The sequence below is a fragment of the Pelophylax lessonae genome (genome assembly GCF_965119305.1).
Source record: "Pelophylax lessonae genome assembly, chromosome: 6".
NCBI classification, from domain to species: domain Eukaryota; kingdom Metazoa; phylum Chordata; class Amphibia; order Anura; family Ranidae; genus Pelophylax; species Pelophylax lessonae.
In genome coordinates this window covers 63,584,040-63,601,842 of record NC_138773.1, presented here as the reverse complement: position 1 = coordinate 63,601,842, position 17,803 = coordinate 63,584,040, and the positions used below count along the sequence as shown (strand labels likewise).

At 44.8% G+C, this 17,803-nt stretch overlaps 1 protein-coding gene across 2 annotated transcripts in view; it reads right to left on the bottom strand.

Annotated features, from left to right (window-relative positions):
* The window catches only part of PKD1 (polycystin 1, transient receptor potential channel interacting), a 280,745-nt gene extending 265,447 nt beyond the window's left edge, over nucleotides 1–15,298 (bottom strand). For both annotated transcript variants that reach the window (XM_082261257.1, XM_082261258.1), the window contains exon 1: nucleotides 14,873–15,298. In XM_082261257.1, the coding sequence (XP_082117383.1) occupies nucleotides 14,873–15,126 (254 nt within the window). In that variant the 5' untranslated portion in view covers nucleotides 15,127–15,298. The remainder of the gene's footprint in view (nucleotides 1–14,872) is intronic.
* Between the last annotated feature and the right edge of the window lie 2,505 nt (nucleotides 15,299–17,803).

Sequence of the window (17,803 nt, the reverse complement as noted above, 5' to 3'; positions counted from 1 at the left end):
AAAAAAGTACTGCAGGGGAAATCTCTGGACTAAAAGGTGAATATTGCAGCAAATTACAGTTGTGTTATCTTTCAATAGGCTACAATATTTATTTTTTAAGCTGGAGTTCATCTTTAAAATATCCTGTCTCCAGAACTGTCTTCCTAATCTTGGCTTCACTACAAAGTGAGGTACTGATCTGCAACAAGCATGCAGCCAGTGATGTCTTAACCACTTGCCGACCGCTCACTGTGCCTCTACTGCGGCACAGTGGCTCGTTATCGTCCAGCGACGTAGACCTACGTCGCTGGACTCCTCCCCCTGTAGGCGGCGCTCGCGCGCCGCCGGAGGCGCGCTCCCACTGTTTTCATTCACAGCGGGAGTCGGGCCAGGGGAGGAGCGGCGGCGATCGTCGGGGAATCTAGTTTGGAGATCCGCCCGCCTGTGTAAACAGAGCGGGCGGATCTCCTCAGTGACAGGGAGTGACAGATCGGAGTGTTCAGCATAGCTGAACATCCGATCTGTCCCTGTGTCACTCAGTCACCTCCCCAGGCATACATTAACCCCTTCCTCTCCAATAAAATTAACCCCTTCCCTGCCAGTGTCATTTTTACTGTAACAGTGCATATATATAGCACTGATTACTGCAGTAATGTCACTGGTACCCCCAAAAGTGTCAAAAATGTCAGTCAAGGGTCCGATCTGTCCGCCGCAATATCGCAGTCCCGCAAAAAAAAAAAAAAAAAATCGCAGATCGACGCCATTACTTGTTAAAAAAAAAAACGCCAAAAATGACAGAAATCTTTCCTTTAGTTAGTAAACGCAATAACTTTTGCGCAAACCAATCAAAATACGCTTATTGTGATTTTTTTTACCAAACATGGGTAGCAGAAAACAAATTGGCCAAAAATTTTTAAAAAATTTGATTTTTACATTTTTTTGGGAGGAATTTCATATAAAAAAAATGTTAAAAATATTATTTTTTCAAAATAAACGCTTTTTTTTTGTTTATAGCGCAAAAAGTAAAAAAAAAAAAATCGCACAGCTGATCAAATACCACCAAAAGAAAGCTCTGTTTGTGGGAAAAAAAGGATGTAAATTTCGTTTGGGTACGGCGTCGCACGACCGCGCAATTGTCAGTTAAAGTCGCACAGCGCCGAATCGCAAAAAGTGGCCTGGACGTAAGACAGCAAAATCCTCCGGTGGTAAAGTGGTTAAGTCTGTGTCAGGCTGCTCACTCGATAGTAAAGCTGCCCAGGCTCTGCACCAAAACCAGTTAGCAATGGCTGCTTCTATATTTCTGCCCTTCCAAGTCCTCTCCGGCAGAGCACAGACGCACCGTTAGGTGGGATCCTTTTTTACAGATCCCATCTGTGTGAGCGGCAGCTTCCAGGCTGCTTGTATTCCTCCAATGAACATTCTCACATAGCTGACATTCCAGACTACAGTTGCCATGGCAAGAATGCAACTGGATGAAACAGTTACCACTTTTTTTTTTTCTTTAGTTTCAACAGCTAAAAAAAAAAAAAAAAAAGAGAGAGAAGAAGCACAACAAAATTCAGTATTTTGCTAAAACAAAAACAAAAATATTAAGTATTTAAAGAGATACTGTAACCAGAATTTACTTCTTTAACTTTACTTCTTTAACCACTCCAGGATCGGAAGGTTTTACCCCCCTTAATGACCAGGCCATTTTTTGCAATATGGCACTGCGTTACTTTGACAATTGTGCGGTCGTGCGACGCTTTACACAAATAGAGCTTACTTTTAGTGGTATTCGATCACCTGTGCGATTTTTATTTTTTTGTGCTATAAACTAAAAAAAAAAAAAAAAAAAAGGCAATTATGAAAAAAAAATATATATATATTTTTTACGTTCTGCTATAAAACCCATCCAATAACATTTTTTTAAAAAAAAATCTAAATTTTTTCATCACTTTGGGCCAATATGTATTCTGCTATGTATCTTTGGTAAAAAAAAAATCCCAATAAGTGTATATTGATTGGTTTGTGCAAAAGTTATTGCGTCTATAAACTAGGGGATAGATTTATGGCATTTTTATTTATTTTTTTTACTAGTAATGGCAGCAATCAGCAACTTTTTAGCAGGACTGCCACATTGTGGCGGACAGATCGGACCCCTAATTGACACTTTTGAGGGGACCAATGACATTATTACAATAATCAGTGCTAAAAATCTGCACTGTTACTGTTCTAATGACACTGGCAGGGAAGGAGTTAACACCTGGGGTTAAAGCGGAGTTCCACCCTGGATTTTTTTTTTTTTTTTAATACCCCCGGGACAGTCAGGGCTAGTACATTCCACAATCGCTAGCCAGTGAGATCCCCTTCGGCGTCTTCTTCCGCCTTCTTTGGTCCCACGATGCTCTGCGCCGGCCCCGACGTCACTTCCGGGTCGCGCGCGTCATCCCTCTACAGCTTCTGGGCATGCCCAGAAGCGGTTTAGAAGGGGATGACGCGCGCGACCCGGAACTGACGTCGGGGCCGGTGCAGGCGCAATGATTCCTGGGAGCGATGACGTTCAGCTCCCAGGAATCATTGCAGAGCCAGGAAGTGACGACGGGCCGCGGCCAAGGAAGGAGGAAGAAGGAAGTAAGGTAAGTATGTTTTCTTCGCTACGAGGTAAGTAAAAAAAAAAAAAAATATGCGATTATCCATTTCTTTTTCAGGTGACCCGGAGCGAGAAGATGGAGGTAAGTATTAAATTAGGGTGGAACTCCACTTTAAGTGTGTGCCTAAGGAGTGCTTTCTAACTGTGTGGGGGATGGAACCAATCAGAGGGTCGCATCCCCCAGCAAACCCGCGATTGCTCCCCATAGAGACAGAGCGGCGGTCTGCTGATGTAATTAAGGCAGACCGCCGTTCTGTCAGAGATGAACACAGAGATCTGTGTTCCTGAACAGCGCTGCTAATGTGTTGTTTGCCCATGAGGACTCTTATTTGAGGGCATATTTTCACATGTTATTAAGGAACACAAAATCCCTGTGTTCATCTCTGACAGAACGGCGGTCTGCCTTGATTACATCAGCAGACCGCCGCTCTGTCTCTATGGGGAGCAATCGCGGGTTTGCCGGGGGATGCGACCCTCTGATTGGTTCCCCCTATGGCCAAACAGAGCGCCACCACAGGCACATTATTTCGTGCAATAGAGCCGACCTGCCGCCATATATGTACTGCTGTCGGTCGGCAATTGGTTAAATAAAAACTTTGCGGCAGTGGAGGATTATAAGGATTATCAGTGCGTGCAAGTTTCCTAAGTCTTAAAAAAAAAAATATATATATATATATATATATATATTTATTTTTTTTTTTTTCATGTAACGTTAGGTCTTTTCCACACCACAGTGCGTGTTATTGTGTATATAACGTGTGCACATTGCGGCGTGGTGTCACGCACGTTGCCCTGTGCTGTAATGTACTGCCGACACACTGCAGCACTTTCATTTTGTTTTTCCCAACTGAGTGCCATTGAATGCAAAATATTTTAAGCTGGCCACCCTCCAGTAGAATATCGTTGGATAATCAAACAAACATACCATAGCGTATATCCCTGCGAGCGCCATGTTTGCCTGCAAGGGGATGCACAGGTGCTCCATGCATATCAGTGCAGGCAGTCCTATTCATTTCAACTCCAACGCAGCGGCTGATCCCAATTTGACAGCCCAGTGAACGCAAAGCTGCTCTAACTGCGATAGACCTTGTTCTTTTAAATAAACAGACTTGCTGGCCAGATCATCAGGTGATACTGTACACAGCATTTTTCTTGCAGCGCACACCACACCCCCCCCCCCCCCCCCCCCCGCACACCACCACAACACAGTGGTGTGAACCGGCCACACCAGAGACAAGGGCTTGTGATGGGGGTGTATTGGGACTGAGCTGAAATAGTCACCCAACGCAGTCCCACCACACCGGGTGTGAAAAGACCTCGGGAACTTGCTGGGCACCAATGCAACATGGCCATCTGCACACTGCAAAGTAACCCAAAACCTTTGATATGAACCAGCTCTTATGGTGGCCATACACTATATGAAAAAAATCAGCTGAAATTCAGTCATTTGGACAGTTCGCTCATTTTTCGGACAGTTAATGGGCACAAATCGGTAATCGGTTGTGACGTTTTTGAGCCAAAAAAATAAAAGGACAAATTTGGAAATTTTCTGCCGAGTGAACAATAAATTTAAAGGTTAATGTGTTTCTTGTCCAAACTGTTTACACTAAGTATATGTGAAAAAACAAACAAAAAACTGATTCATTTAGAGCCGGTTCACACTGCCGCGACCATAAGTCGCACCATGTCGGAGCGACTTTTTACCGCGATTTTACCGTGACTTGCGGCTTATATGACAGATGACTTTGTGTTTGGCCGATCAGAATATGATGTGTTGTGACCTAATTCCCCTTTTCTGTTTTTTTTTTACTAATTTCCTCATTGCCCACCAGTGCCACGTATCAGTGTCCACCAGTGCCACTGCCCACCAGTGCTACGTATGTGTCCACCAGTGCCACTGCCCACCAGTGCCACGTATAAGTGTCCACCAGTGCCACGTATAAGTGTCCACCAGTGCCACTGCCCACCAGTGCCATGAATCAGTGTCCACCAGTGCCACATATCAGTGCCACGTATCATTGCCACGTATCAGCGCCACAAATCAGTGTCCACCAGTGCCACATATCAGTGCCACGTACCAGTGTCCACCAGTGCCACGTATCAGTGCCATGTATCAGTGCCACGAATCAGTGTCCACCAGTGCCACATATCAGTGCCACGAATCAGTGTCCATCAGTGCCACGTATCAGTGTCCACCAGTGCCACGTACCAGTGCCACAAATCAGTGTCCACCAGTGCCACGCATCAGTGCCACAAATCAGTGTCCACCAGTGCCACGTATCAGTGCCATGAATCAGTGTCCACCAGTGCCACTTATCTGTGTCCACCAGTGCCACTCACACAGACCAAGCAGAGATAATGGAATATATATATACCATTACATACACATATATATATATGTGTGTGTGTGTGTAATGGTATATATATTCCATTATAGGCATGGCTGCAATGTGGAGAATGCCTGGCTAATCTCTTTCTTCTTCCTGGAAAGCCTGATAACAAGTCGTGTCAATTAAGGTAAGGAGGCGACTCCCATTGAAGTATATGGGACAGTCGGATCACAGGTCGCCTCAAAGTAGTACAGGACCCTTTTCTGAAGTCGGAGCAACTTCAGTAGTGTCAATTAAGACGGCACTGATTGATTAACATTGCTTTTGTTATGTCAGGCGACCTGGGGCAACACAAGTCGCCTCACAAGTTGTGCTAGTGTGAATGGGCTCTCAGGCTCCGTTCACATGTGGGCGTAGCGGATGGCGGGCATAATCACCGCGATTCTGCCTGGGATCTGGAAATCATTGAAAATCGCGGTCTGTGCGATGCCCGTATTTGCAATGGCACCCCAAACGCTGTGCGAGGTTGCCGCGATTTCCGCCTGCCGAATCGAGGTAACATCGCGCAAACAGAATCGCGGGACGCATGACGCACAAAAGAAGCTCTTGTACCTTTTTTGGGCGTCATGCGTCCCGCGATTCTGTTTGCCCGATGTTACCGCGATTCGGCAGGCGGAAATCGCGGCAACATCGCACATCACCGCGATTCTGCCCGCGATCTGCTACGCCCACATGTGAACGGAGCCTTATGTCCATTGAACGATTTATCGGTCATTACACGATGGCACGATCTTTTGCTCTCACGGCTGAGTGTTCGTTTTTCTAAAATAAATTTGAACGATTTTTCGTATAGTGTATGACCAGCATTAGTAGGAATCTGATCCCTTCCTAACAGTGTAAAGCTGGGTGTACACTAGTAGAATTTTGTTTGACATTTTTTGTTGTAAGTAGTATTATTTAGTTGACTAAAATATTTCCTCTATGAAATTAACACTATTATAGTCGACTAAAACTAAAATGGCATTAAAGTCAAAAGACTAGGACTAAAACGAAATCCAAATTGAACGTCAAAATGAACACTGGTTGTAAGAAAGTTTGTTTTTCCAAACATTAGTGGGGTCAAGTCAACGTTCGTTTTTGACCACAGTGATGAGAAAATCCGAAAGGAGCAAAAAACTTTTCACAAACATTCAAACAGTGTATGTGGTTTCCGTTCGGTAAAGTCCATTCATTCTGAAATCAAATGGTAAAAGCAAGCAAACAAAATCTTGGTTTACCTTTGAACAACATTTAAATGTTCTCACAATTTTCATTCCAATTTTTGTACAAATTTTCACTCGAAATTTTACTAGCGCATACCCAGGTTTATTGTCTGTGTCGGCCTCTGCCCCTCTCCCTGCTGCTATAGGCAGACAGCAGGAACCCGCACACCTACTTGTCAATGGGCTAGGAGTGAGGTGATCCCCACGTTCCCATTCCATTGAGAAATACGGTGGAAGATGGGACTTGTAGTTCATTCATTCGCAGATCTCTATGAATAAATAACATGGCTGTGTGGGTGGAGCCTCACACCCACAATTTATTTCTGGCCAGTGAAATTCATTTTTGTTCAAGCGCTTAATGCGCCTAGCGCTGTACATATAATACACATCAAACTGAAAATAAGACATAAAAAACAAAAAAAAAAAAACTGCAATGATGACGAAACCCCTCCTACAGATATTTGGCAGTGGACGGTGTCTGTAGGGAAGTGGATAGTGTCAGCAGCCTCATCAGTACCCATCAATGCAGCCCCATCAGTGCTGCCTCATCCGTGCCCATCAGTGCAGCCTCATCCGTGCAGCCTCATTAGTGCCGCCTCATCCGTGCCTCCTTAGTGCAGCTTCAGCATTGCCCATCAGTGCAGCTTCATCAGTGCCACCTTAGTACAGCCTCATCAGTGCAGTTTATCAGTTTCCATCAGTGCAGCCGGGATCGTTAGGAAAGCCAGCTGTATCACACAGAGCAGGGATCTCCCGCTGTGATATCTTTTAGGTGAAACACCGGCCACTAACAGTGTCCCTCCTCCTGGACCGGCCCCTGTGATAGACAGCACTCTGGTCCAATGCCAGGGGAGGGACTTTGTTTGTCAGCGGCCAGCATTTCACCTACAAGATGTGTCACAGTGGGAGGTCCCCGCTCTGTGCGATGCGGCTGGCTCTCCTAACGATCCCCATGCAGTTTCCCCGTGGTACGCCATGGTGTTGGGGGCAGTTAGTGTGAGTCCCATACTCACACTACAGCAAGCAGGGACAAAAGTACATCCCTGCTTGCTGTAGATAGAACTACAAATGAGACGTGCCAAGACCGAGGCTGGAGGAGTCCGAGGAATAGCAACCACTGGTCTTATAAACAGGAAATCACTGGACAGTACCCGCTTTATTTGAAAATCATCAGGCTATTACAAAGGAACCGAGTCTCCGTTCCCATTCGATGCCTCTTATTGGGAAACGCGTCGGGTGGAGCCGAAGCTTGGGACGTCACCACGCACCAGCCTGCAGATGAGTTCCACACCTGTATGTTTTTGCCTTCTAACGTTTTTGTTCATGTAAGTGCAATAATCCCCTTTTATTAAATAGAAATTATACATACTGCACTATGAAGTCTTCTTTTTAAACCCCCTATACTGGTGAAATATCTATGGCAGGATGATCCAAGGAGTCAGGGATATTTGAGACCCCCTGATGAAGTCACGTGTTGATGAAACCGGTCGGAGGAGGAGCCTGCGGTTCGTCGTGCTGAGGCCAGCAAGGAGACACGGCGGCCATTTTATTGGTTGGAAACAAAGGTTCTGAGAGTATAGCTCCGAGACATGCTGTAATTTCTTCATCCAAACGTGAGTTGCTACTCTGCTTTTACTGAATAAACCTGTGAACGTACTTCACTATTGGAGTTGTCCCTCTTTTCCTTATGTTCACTTGTTCCGGTCGGAGCTGCTGAGGGAACACTGGGAATCGATACATGTCGATCTGGGCACTGATTTGATCACACAGGCTGTCTTTGATCCTTGTAATGGGGGTCATTGCAATTTGGTAAGAGGCCATTTATTATCTTGGTGGCGGTTCCTGCACTCGGGGCTTTTTCCAAGTTTGAAGTGGTGGACAGTTTCCCTTCTTTATTGGAGCACTCTCTGATGAACTTTTGTTTACTGCACTTTTGTATTTGATCCATTTGAACATTTGTATGGACTGTGGATTCAATTGTGTTAGCGCTGCACCAATCCCATTCTATATTTGAGCAATATTTGATTGAAGCAGACACCTTACCAGGACGTTTTGCCTTTCATGGAGCCCTAGGAGTGGAATACTCCAGCTGGGCTATTTCGATGCAGGACCATTAGATCCCTATAATTTGGGATCCATCTTTTCTGGTAAGAGGCATGCAGTGGTCTGTGTTGGAAAAAGCACCGTATGAAGCACCGCTGTTATTGTGAATCACTCTTCACCTTCATAAGAGCACTATAACTTGGCTTTCCTTTTCACTGTGATTTACACACATATATACACACACACACACACACACACACATACATATTATATATATATTTTTTTTTATTATTCCTTGTAACACTTACCATTTTATTTTCAAAGTTTTTAGGTTGCGCACTGATTACATTTACACATATTACAGAGGAACTACCAAGCTAAGAAGATGGATGGCATAGTTGGTAAAGGTAGTTCAGCAACAAGGACATGGAAAAAAAAGTTTTGGCTCGGAGTTCTCCTTTAACCTTTTCAGGCATATACTCACTTGGTTATCCTGCCAATAACACCCTTTGGGGTGTATTTATAAAACATTTGCATAGCTGTTCATCCATCAACACCGCATGTTAAATAGTTCAGTGTGAATGAGGCAAAATTGAATGTTCTGCGACTATACGCTCTGCAAATCGAATGTATGAATTGGGGGGGGGGAACTGCATTATGGCCACTAGATGGTGCTAAGGAGCACACTTATTTTCTAAGATAGCACCATCTAACACAATGTGGTATATTTACCCCATTGCCACATTTGATCTGCAGAGAATATAGCCTGAGAACGTTTGATTTTGCCTTATGCACACAGAACAAATTTACATGCAGTTTCGATGGATGAACAAGTTTGCATTTTTGTTTTGTTTTTTTAAATATACAACTTCCTGTTTAGGGTGACTACACTCACATGTAAAGAGATAATTAACCTAGAACAATTCTTAAAAGTGGAATGCCTGAAAATTATTTTTTTAATTAAACAGAGAAGGGTTAGAAACTTTCCCTCTCTAGCCAAAACATAACTAAATAAAAAAGCAAAAAAAATTAAACTGATAAATCTTGCGCTCCCTGAAAATGTACTATATACAAGCCGCCAGCTGTTACACGAGTCTGAACTCTAATATACTATAAAGCACCGCTTGTGTGCCGATAGCAGACCGCCTTCACTGAAGACATGCTGGCAGCTGACTGCAACATTGTTATGTCATTTATGGCTCCCAATATATATTTTATAACAGAACTACAGGGAGACCAAGAGCAGAGCCAGACAATACCAACCTCTCCATATTACACAGCCTGGTGTGTCCCATCTTTACAGCCGACGCTGCACACAATCCAATGACACAATACACAAAGTCTGCTGTAACCAATGCTAATCTACACAATTTATAATGTATAACTATTTAACCCCTGCTGTGCCAAGGGGGGGATAATGTACAAAACTAATCAAAAAATTACAAGCTAAGTCATAAACTAGCATTGTTCCTTTTTTATTTTCATTTTCTTTGATTTTCTGATTGTCAGTGGGGGTCAAATTAATCTTTATTTTCAATTGTAGTGATGAGGAAATTCATAGGAGCAGGATGGAAACCTTTTTTATAGCAATTATATATATATATATATATATATATATATATATATATATATATATATATGGAACAAAAATTATATATGCTGTCTAACATGTGTGTATATATATATATATATATATATATATATATATATATATATATATATAGATTAAAAAATTATTTTCACAGAATACTTTATTAATTCCAAAGGGAAATTGTTGCGATACACTCAACAAAGACAACACAAGATCACAATAATAAACTGAAAAAGATCCAAAAACACAACAAAATTACCAACAACAGCCATTAGAACCAAATAAAACTAACTGAAACTACACTACAAATAAAACATCCATACAATTAAAATACAACATAGAATAAATAACACAGATATTAAAATAACAGACAAATCAAACTAGAATAAACAACACAATACAACATAGAATAAATAATATTGAATGAATCCCTATATATATATATATATATATATATATATATATATATATATATATATACACACACACATACATATACACACACACACACATACATACATACATACACACATATATATGTATATACATATATACATACACACACATATATATATATATATATATATATATATATGTATATACATACACAGTACCTCACAAAAGTGAGTACACCCCTCACATTTTTGTAAATATTTTATTATATCTTTTCATGTGACAACACTGAAGAAATGACACTTTGTTACAATGTAAAGTAGTGAGTGTACAGCTTGTATAACATTTGCTGTCCCCTCAAAATAACTCAACACACAGCCATTAATGTCTAAATCGCTGGCAACAAAAGTGAGTACACCCCTAAGTGCCGGTTCACATTGATGCGATGCAGGAACCCTGCGAATCCACTGCGAGGTTCCCGAATCGCACCTGACTTGCAGGCAGTACTTCACACTGCCATATGCGAACTGCTGGGAGTGTCAATTCTAACTTAATGACACCCCCAGATTACTTTGCATATCACAGTGCGAACTGCCAGTTTGGACAGGAATTGGATTGCATAGGTGTGAATACCCATGCTGTCAGATTCTGGTGCAGACCAATTTGATGCAGTGTGCGGCGTATATTCTGAGCACTGACAGGCTGACCCCCCCACCCCTTCAACCTCTGCAGCAATGCTGGCAGCACTCATACGTCTATCTCCGAAAGACAACCTCTGGATATGAAGCTGAGCACGTGCACTCAACTGCTTTGGTCGACAATGGTGAGGTCTGTTCTGAGTGGAACCTGTCCTGTTAAACCGCTGTATGGTCTTGGCCACCGTGCTGCAGCTCAGTTTCAAGGTCTTGGCAATCTTCTTATAGCCTAGGACATCTTTATGTAAAGCAACAATTCTTTTTTTCAGATCCTCAAAGAGTTCTTTGCCATGAGGTGCCATGTTGAACTTCCAGTGACCAGTATAAGAGAGTGAGAGTGATAACACCAAATTTAACACACCTGCTCCCCATTCACACCTGAGACCTTGTAACACTAACGAGTCACATGACACCGGGGAGGGACAATGGCTAACTGGGCATAATTTGGACATTTTCACTTAGGGGTGTACTCACTTTTGTTGCCAGCGGTTTAGACATTAATGGCTGTGTGTTGTTATTTTGAGGGAACAGCAAATTTACACTGTTATACAAGCTGTACACTCATTACTTCACATTGTAACAAAATATAATTTCTTCAGTGTTGTCACATGAAAAGATATAATAAAATATTTACAAAAATGTGAGGGTGTACTTACTTATGTGAGATACTGTATGTATATATTTTTTTTTTCAATATTTCTTATTAATTTATTTATACATGCACACATTATACATACCACAATGACCATTTTTTTTTATTTAACAGAGCTGTGATGATTTGCAGTAACCCATAGCAATCAGTCATCGGTCACAGCGTACACTGAGAATGACAGACGATCAATAATTGGTTGCTTAGGTGCCCCTAGACTTTGCCATCCCCCTATTAAACAAAACTGACAGTCTGGATCTGTGCCAGCGGAGATGTTAGAGCCAACAGAAATAAAAAAAATCTCATTTTGAATCTCAGCACAGCCAAAGAACTCCCTGACGATAACATTAATAATAAATATAAATACAATCAGATATTTTGTATCCATGTTTATTTCCTCTCCAGCACTCTGACTAATCACAGGCTGGGGATCTGGACAGCCTGGTATGTCAGAGTTAAAAAGTTTACGAAAAGTTCTGAAAAGTTTATAAAACTCTGTAAAAGTTGGTAAACAAAGCTGCCCTGAGCTGTAAGGATGCCAGGGTCTAGTGTTATAGGGTAAGGGGGTAGAGGGTGCACGGTAAAAGGGGTGTAGCATAGGGAGAGTGCAGGGAACAAGTGCATGGTAGAAGGGGTGCAGGGAAGAAGGGGTATTGGATAAAAGGGGAGTCGGGTAAAGGGGCGCAGGGCAAAAGGAGGCATGGGGAAGGGGGGTAGAAGGTAAAAGGGATGTAGTATAGGGGGGTACAGGGAGGAAGGGGTGTACAGTAGAAGGGGTTATAGTAGGGGGTATAGGGTAGATGGGGTGCAGAGACAAAGGGAGTATAGTAGGAGGTGCAGGGAAGAGGGGGGTAGTCTAATACAAAAGGGGTGAAGGGTAGGTATAAATCATTAGGAGTGTACTCATAGCATGGTGACATTTTTGGGGTATGAGGGGTGTTATAGTACACAATGGGTGCAGAGTATAAGGGGGAGTGGTATAACAAAGTATCGGAGGGTAGTCACAGCACAATGAGATATTGTCAGGTTGAGGGTGGTATAGACCATTAGCGGTGAATGGTATAAGAGGGTGGTATATTGAAGTATTGGGGTGTACCCACAGCACAGTCACATTACAAGTGTATGGGGTGTGGAATAGTACAGAAAGGGTGCAGGGTATAAGGGGGGTGTGAAAATAAAGTATCAGAGTGTACTCGTATAGACAAACTATTGGGGTGTACCCACAGCACAGTGACATTGTTGGGGGAATGGGGGTTTGGTATAGTACATAAGGGGTGCAGGGTATAGGTATTGGGGGATGGTATAGTACATTAGGGGTGCAGGCCATGGGGGTTGCAAAGTATAGAGGGGTGGTATAGTACATTAGTGGTGTAGGGTATTGTGGGATGGTATAGTATGTTAGGGGTGCAAGGCATGGGGGGTAAAGTACGCAGGGTAGTAAACTACATTAGGGGTGCAGGGTACTAGGTAGGGTGGTATTGGGGGTGCAGGGTATGGGGGGTGCTCCTATAATGTAGTATGGGGTGTACTCACAGCATAGTGACATTCCCAGGGTATAGGGTATTGGGGGGTGCAGGGTATGGGGGTATAGTAGATTGTGGGGGGTGCAGGGTATGGGGGGTGTACCCCTATAATGTAGTATTATGGTGTACTCACAGCACAGTGACATTCCCAGGGTACAGGGGGTGCAGGATATGGGGGTGCCCCAATAATGTAGTATTGGGGTGTACTCACATCACAGTGACATTCTCGGGGTATAGGGTATTGGGGAATGCAGGGTATGGGGATGTACCCCTATAATGTAGTATGGGGGTGTACTCACAGCACAGTGACATTCCCAGGGTATTGGGGGGTGCAGAGTATGGGGGTATGGAAGATTGGGGGGTGCAGGGTATGGGGGGGGGTGTACCCCTATATTATAGTATGGGGGTGTACTCACAGCACAGTGACATTCCCAGGGTATTGGGGGTGCAGGATGTGGGGTTATAGTAGATTGGGGGGTGGCAGGGTATGGGGGGTGTATCCCTTTATTATAGTATAGGGGTGTACTCACAGCATAGTGACATTCCTGGGGTATTGGGGTGTGGGTTATGGGGCATAGTAGATTGGGGGTGCAGGGTATGGGGTATAGGGGGTTCAGAGAATGGGGTGTACCCCTATATTATAGCATAGGGTATTGGGGGTGTAGGGTATGGGGGATAGTAGATTGGGGGTGCAGGGTATGGGGGGTTTAGGGTATGGGGTGTACCCCTATATTATAGTATAGGGTATTGGGGGTGTAGGGTATGGGGGTGTACTTACAGCACAGTGACATTCCCCGGTCTATAGGGTATTAGGGGGTGCAGGATATAGTAGATTGGGAGGTGCAGGGTATGGGGGGGTGTACCCCTATATTATAGTATGGGGGTGTACTTACAGCACAGTGACATTCCCCGGTCTATAGGGTATTAGGGGGTGCAGGGTATAGTAGACTGGGGGTGCAGTGTATGGGGGGTGTACCCCTATATTATAGTATGGGGGTGTACTTACAGCACAGTGACATTCCCCAGTGTATAGGGTATTGGGGGGTGCAGGGTATGGGGGTATAGTAGATTGGGGGTGCAGGGTATGGGGGTTGCAGTGTATGGGGGTGTACCCCTATATTATAGTATGGGGGTGTACTTACAGCACAGTGACATTCCCCAGTGTATAGGGTATTGGGGGGTGCAGGGTATGGAAGTATAGTAGATTGGGGGTGCAGGGTATGGGGGGTGTACCCCTATATTATAGTATGGGGGTGTACTTACAGCACAGTGACATTCCCTGGATATATGGTATTGGGGGTGCAGGGTATGGGGGTATAGTAGATTGGGGGTGCAGGGTATGGGGGGTTGCAGGGTATGGGGGGTGTACCCCTATATTATAGTATGGGGGTGTACTTACAGCACAGTGACATTCCCTGGGTATATGGTATTGGGGGTGCAGGGTATGGGGGTATAGTAGATTGGGGGTGCAGGGTATGGGGGGTGTACCCCTATATTATAGTATGGGGTGTACTTACAGCACAGTGACATTCCCGGGGTATAGGGTATTGGGGGTATAGTAGATTGAGGGTGCAGGGTATGGGGGTATAGTAGATTGGGGGGTGCAGGGTATGGGGGGTGTACCCCTATATTATAGTATGGGGGTGTACTTACAGCACAGTGACATTCCCCGGGGTATATGGTATTGGGGGTGCAGGGTATGGGGGTATAGTAGATTGGGGGGGTGCAGGGTATGGGGGGTGTACCCCTATATTATAGTATGGGGGTGTACTCACAGCACAGTGACATTCCCAGGGACTTGGTCCAGCTCTTGCAGTCCTCCTCCGGAACAGTTTACCAGGCAGGTCGGTCGGTCACACGTACAGTTGCCCGGGCAGGGTTGGCACCATGTGTCGGGGGGGGCCCCCGATCCGAGCCCCAGCAGGAGCCCAGCGGCCAGCAGGAAGAGGGGGCAGACCCGCAGAGCCCGCACAGGGGGGGAGGCGCCATCTTTCCTCCGGGCTCCAGCCTGGCCATTTCCACAATGCATAGCTCACTCACATCGCACGGGATCCCCTGCTGCCTCCCACAGCCAGCCAGCACCGGAGAAGCCCGCTAGTCCCGTGTCCGGAGCCCGGCTCTCAGCGGAGGGTAGCGCTCATTATCGGGGCGGCTCTTCTCACTCGCTGGGTCGTTGTGTCTTTTCTCTGTCCTGGAGGGGAGGGAGCTGACACTACCCTACTATGAACACTAGGTGGCGACCGAGAGAACGGCCCGTTCAGATACATTACAGGTTGCGGTTTTATAAGTGGCCGGTAGGGGCCGCTGAGAATAAATGCAGTATTGTTCCAAGCAGGATGCAAAACACAGGCATTAATGATCTGGTAGAAGTATGAGAATCTAGTTATTTATAGAGAGATGACACGAAGTTACCGCTAGGAGAGAGGGATAGAATAGAACGTTAGTAATAAAAGAAGTCAGGATTTGGGATTGTCACCAGACCCTAGGAACTTGTCTATAAAAAAGTTTTACATTTATATTTTTTTAACATTTCCGACCTAAAAATATTGCAAAAACAAAGAGTCCTGAAATGTCAGTTGTCATGTTACACTTGTTTATTTATTTATTTTTTGTTAATGTAAATCCAAAACCTGATGAGAAACATGTCAACTTCTATAATGTCCTCAAAGGGGATCATTTCCTTAAGGAAAACTATAGGAAGAACTTTTTTTTTTTTCATTTTAGATACAATAAGGGAGGCGTTATAACCCCTGTCAGTTATTTTTTTTACCATCTGTGTCCCATTTTGGAGATTTCCCTTCACTTCCTGTCCCATAGCCAAACAGGAAGTGAGAGGAAATCCCTGCAAAATGGAAGATTTCCTCTCTATTATTTTTCTGGGGACAACCCACATTTTGGGATTTTCTTTTACTTTCACTTTAAATGATAATGGTAAACAGGACAAATAGAGAGAGAGTGAATATCCCTAATGGGAACACAGACATCAATAAAAACTGACAGGGGTTCTAATCCACCTCCACTCTATCCAAAAGGGGTCAAGGGGTCATTTTTATTCTTATTTGAGCAATAAAAACCTGACGGAGGGCCTAACAATTCTCCACTCCATCTGAAACTAAAAATTTAGCTTTAGATACATTTTAGTGATTATGTTTGCCAGTTTAAATGTAAGGCTCCATGCACACTGGGCGTCATAAAAACGTGCTCCAAAGCTGTTTACATAACGCCGGGAAACAGCAGCTGTAAAAACGTGCTTTCAGTAGCTTTTTCTACTAGCGTTATTGCACGTTTGGCCACAGTAGCTGTTAGCAGCGTTTTTTCTGCCTCCATTCAAAATCAATGGTTCCCTATGGGAGCCTATTGATTTGAATGGAAGTCACACCGCAGGTCGGATCAAGGTGATCCGACTTGCGGTGCGACCTGCACTGTGAGAATCTTGAGGGGGAACTCCACGCCAAAATGGGGAAAAAAATGGCGTGGGGTTCCCCCCCAGGTTCCAAACCAGGCCCTTCGGGTCTGGTATGGAATTTGAGGGTAGCCCCGCGCCGAAAAAACGGCGTGGGGTCCCCCCCAAAATCCATACCAGACTCTTATCCGAGCATGCAATCCGGCATGCCAGGAAAGGGGAGGGGACGAGCGAGCGGCCCCACCCCCCCCCTGGATCATACCAGGCCACACGCCCTCAACATGGGGGGGGTGTGGGTGCTTTGGGGCAGGGGGGGCTCTGCACCCCGCACCTCGCCCCCATGTTGATGAGGACAAGGGCCTCATCCCCACAACCCTGGCCGGTGGTTGTGGGGGTCTGCGGGCAGGGGGCTCATCGGAATCTGGAAGCCCCCTTTAACAAGGGGGCCCCCCAGATCCCGGACCCCCTCCCTATGTGAATGGGTATAGGGTACACTGTACCCCTACTCATTCACCCCATAAAATGCAGTGTATGGAAATAACGACAGGAGACGTTTTGGAAAATTTATTAAAAAACTTCATCCGGCTCTTGTCCTCTCCGGGGGTCTTCTCCTCTCCGAGGGTCTTCTGCTCTTTTGCTGTCCGCCCTTCTTGTCTTCTCTCCGGGGGTCTTCTGCTGTCTTCTCCTCTCCGAGGGTCTTCTGCTCTTTTGCTGTCTGCCCTTCTTGTCTTCTCCTCTCTGGGGGTCTTCTGCTGTCTTCTCCTCTCCGGGGGTCTTCTGCTGTCCGCCCTTCTTGTCTTCTCCTCTCCGAGGGTCTTCTGCTCTTTTGCTGTCTGCCCTTCTTGTCTTCTCCTCTCTGGGGGTCTTCTGCTGTCTTCTCCTCTCCGGGGGTCTTCTGCTGTCCGCCCTTCTTGTCTTCTCCTCTCCGAGGGTCTTCTGCTGTCCGTCCTTCTGCTGTCCAATCTTCTTGTCTTCTCCTCTCCGGTCTTCTGCTCTTTTGCTGTCGGCTGTCCTTCTTCCTCCGGTCCTCCTCCGACGGCGTCTTCAGCGATTATGCCGGCCTCTGGTCTCCGCAGCTTATTATATAGCCATTAGGGGCGTGGCCGCCAGATGACGTCATCGAGAGACCACGCCCCCTTGTGTCACAGTGTGCATGAGGCCTTAAGCAAAAGAGAGAAAAAAAATCATATGTTTTTTTTTAACTGCTTTATCAAAAAAAAAAAAAGATCATTATCCAGAGAAAGTTCAGCAAAAAATAAAATAAAATAAAATGAAAAATAGAGAAAAGTAATATCATAAAACT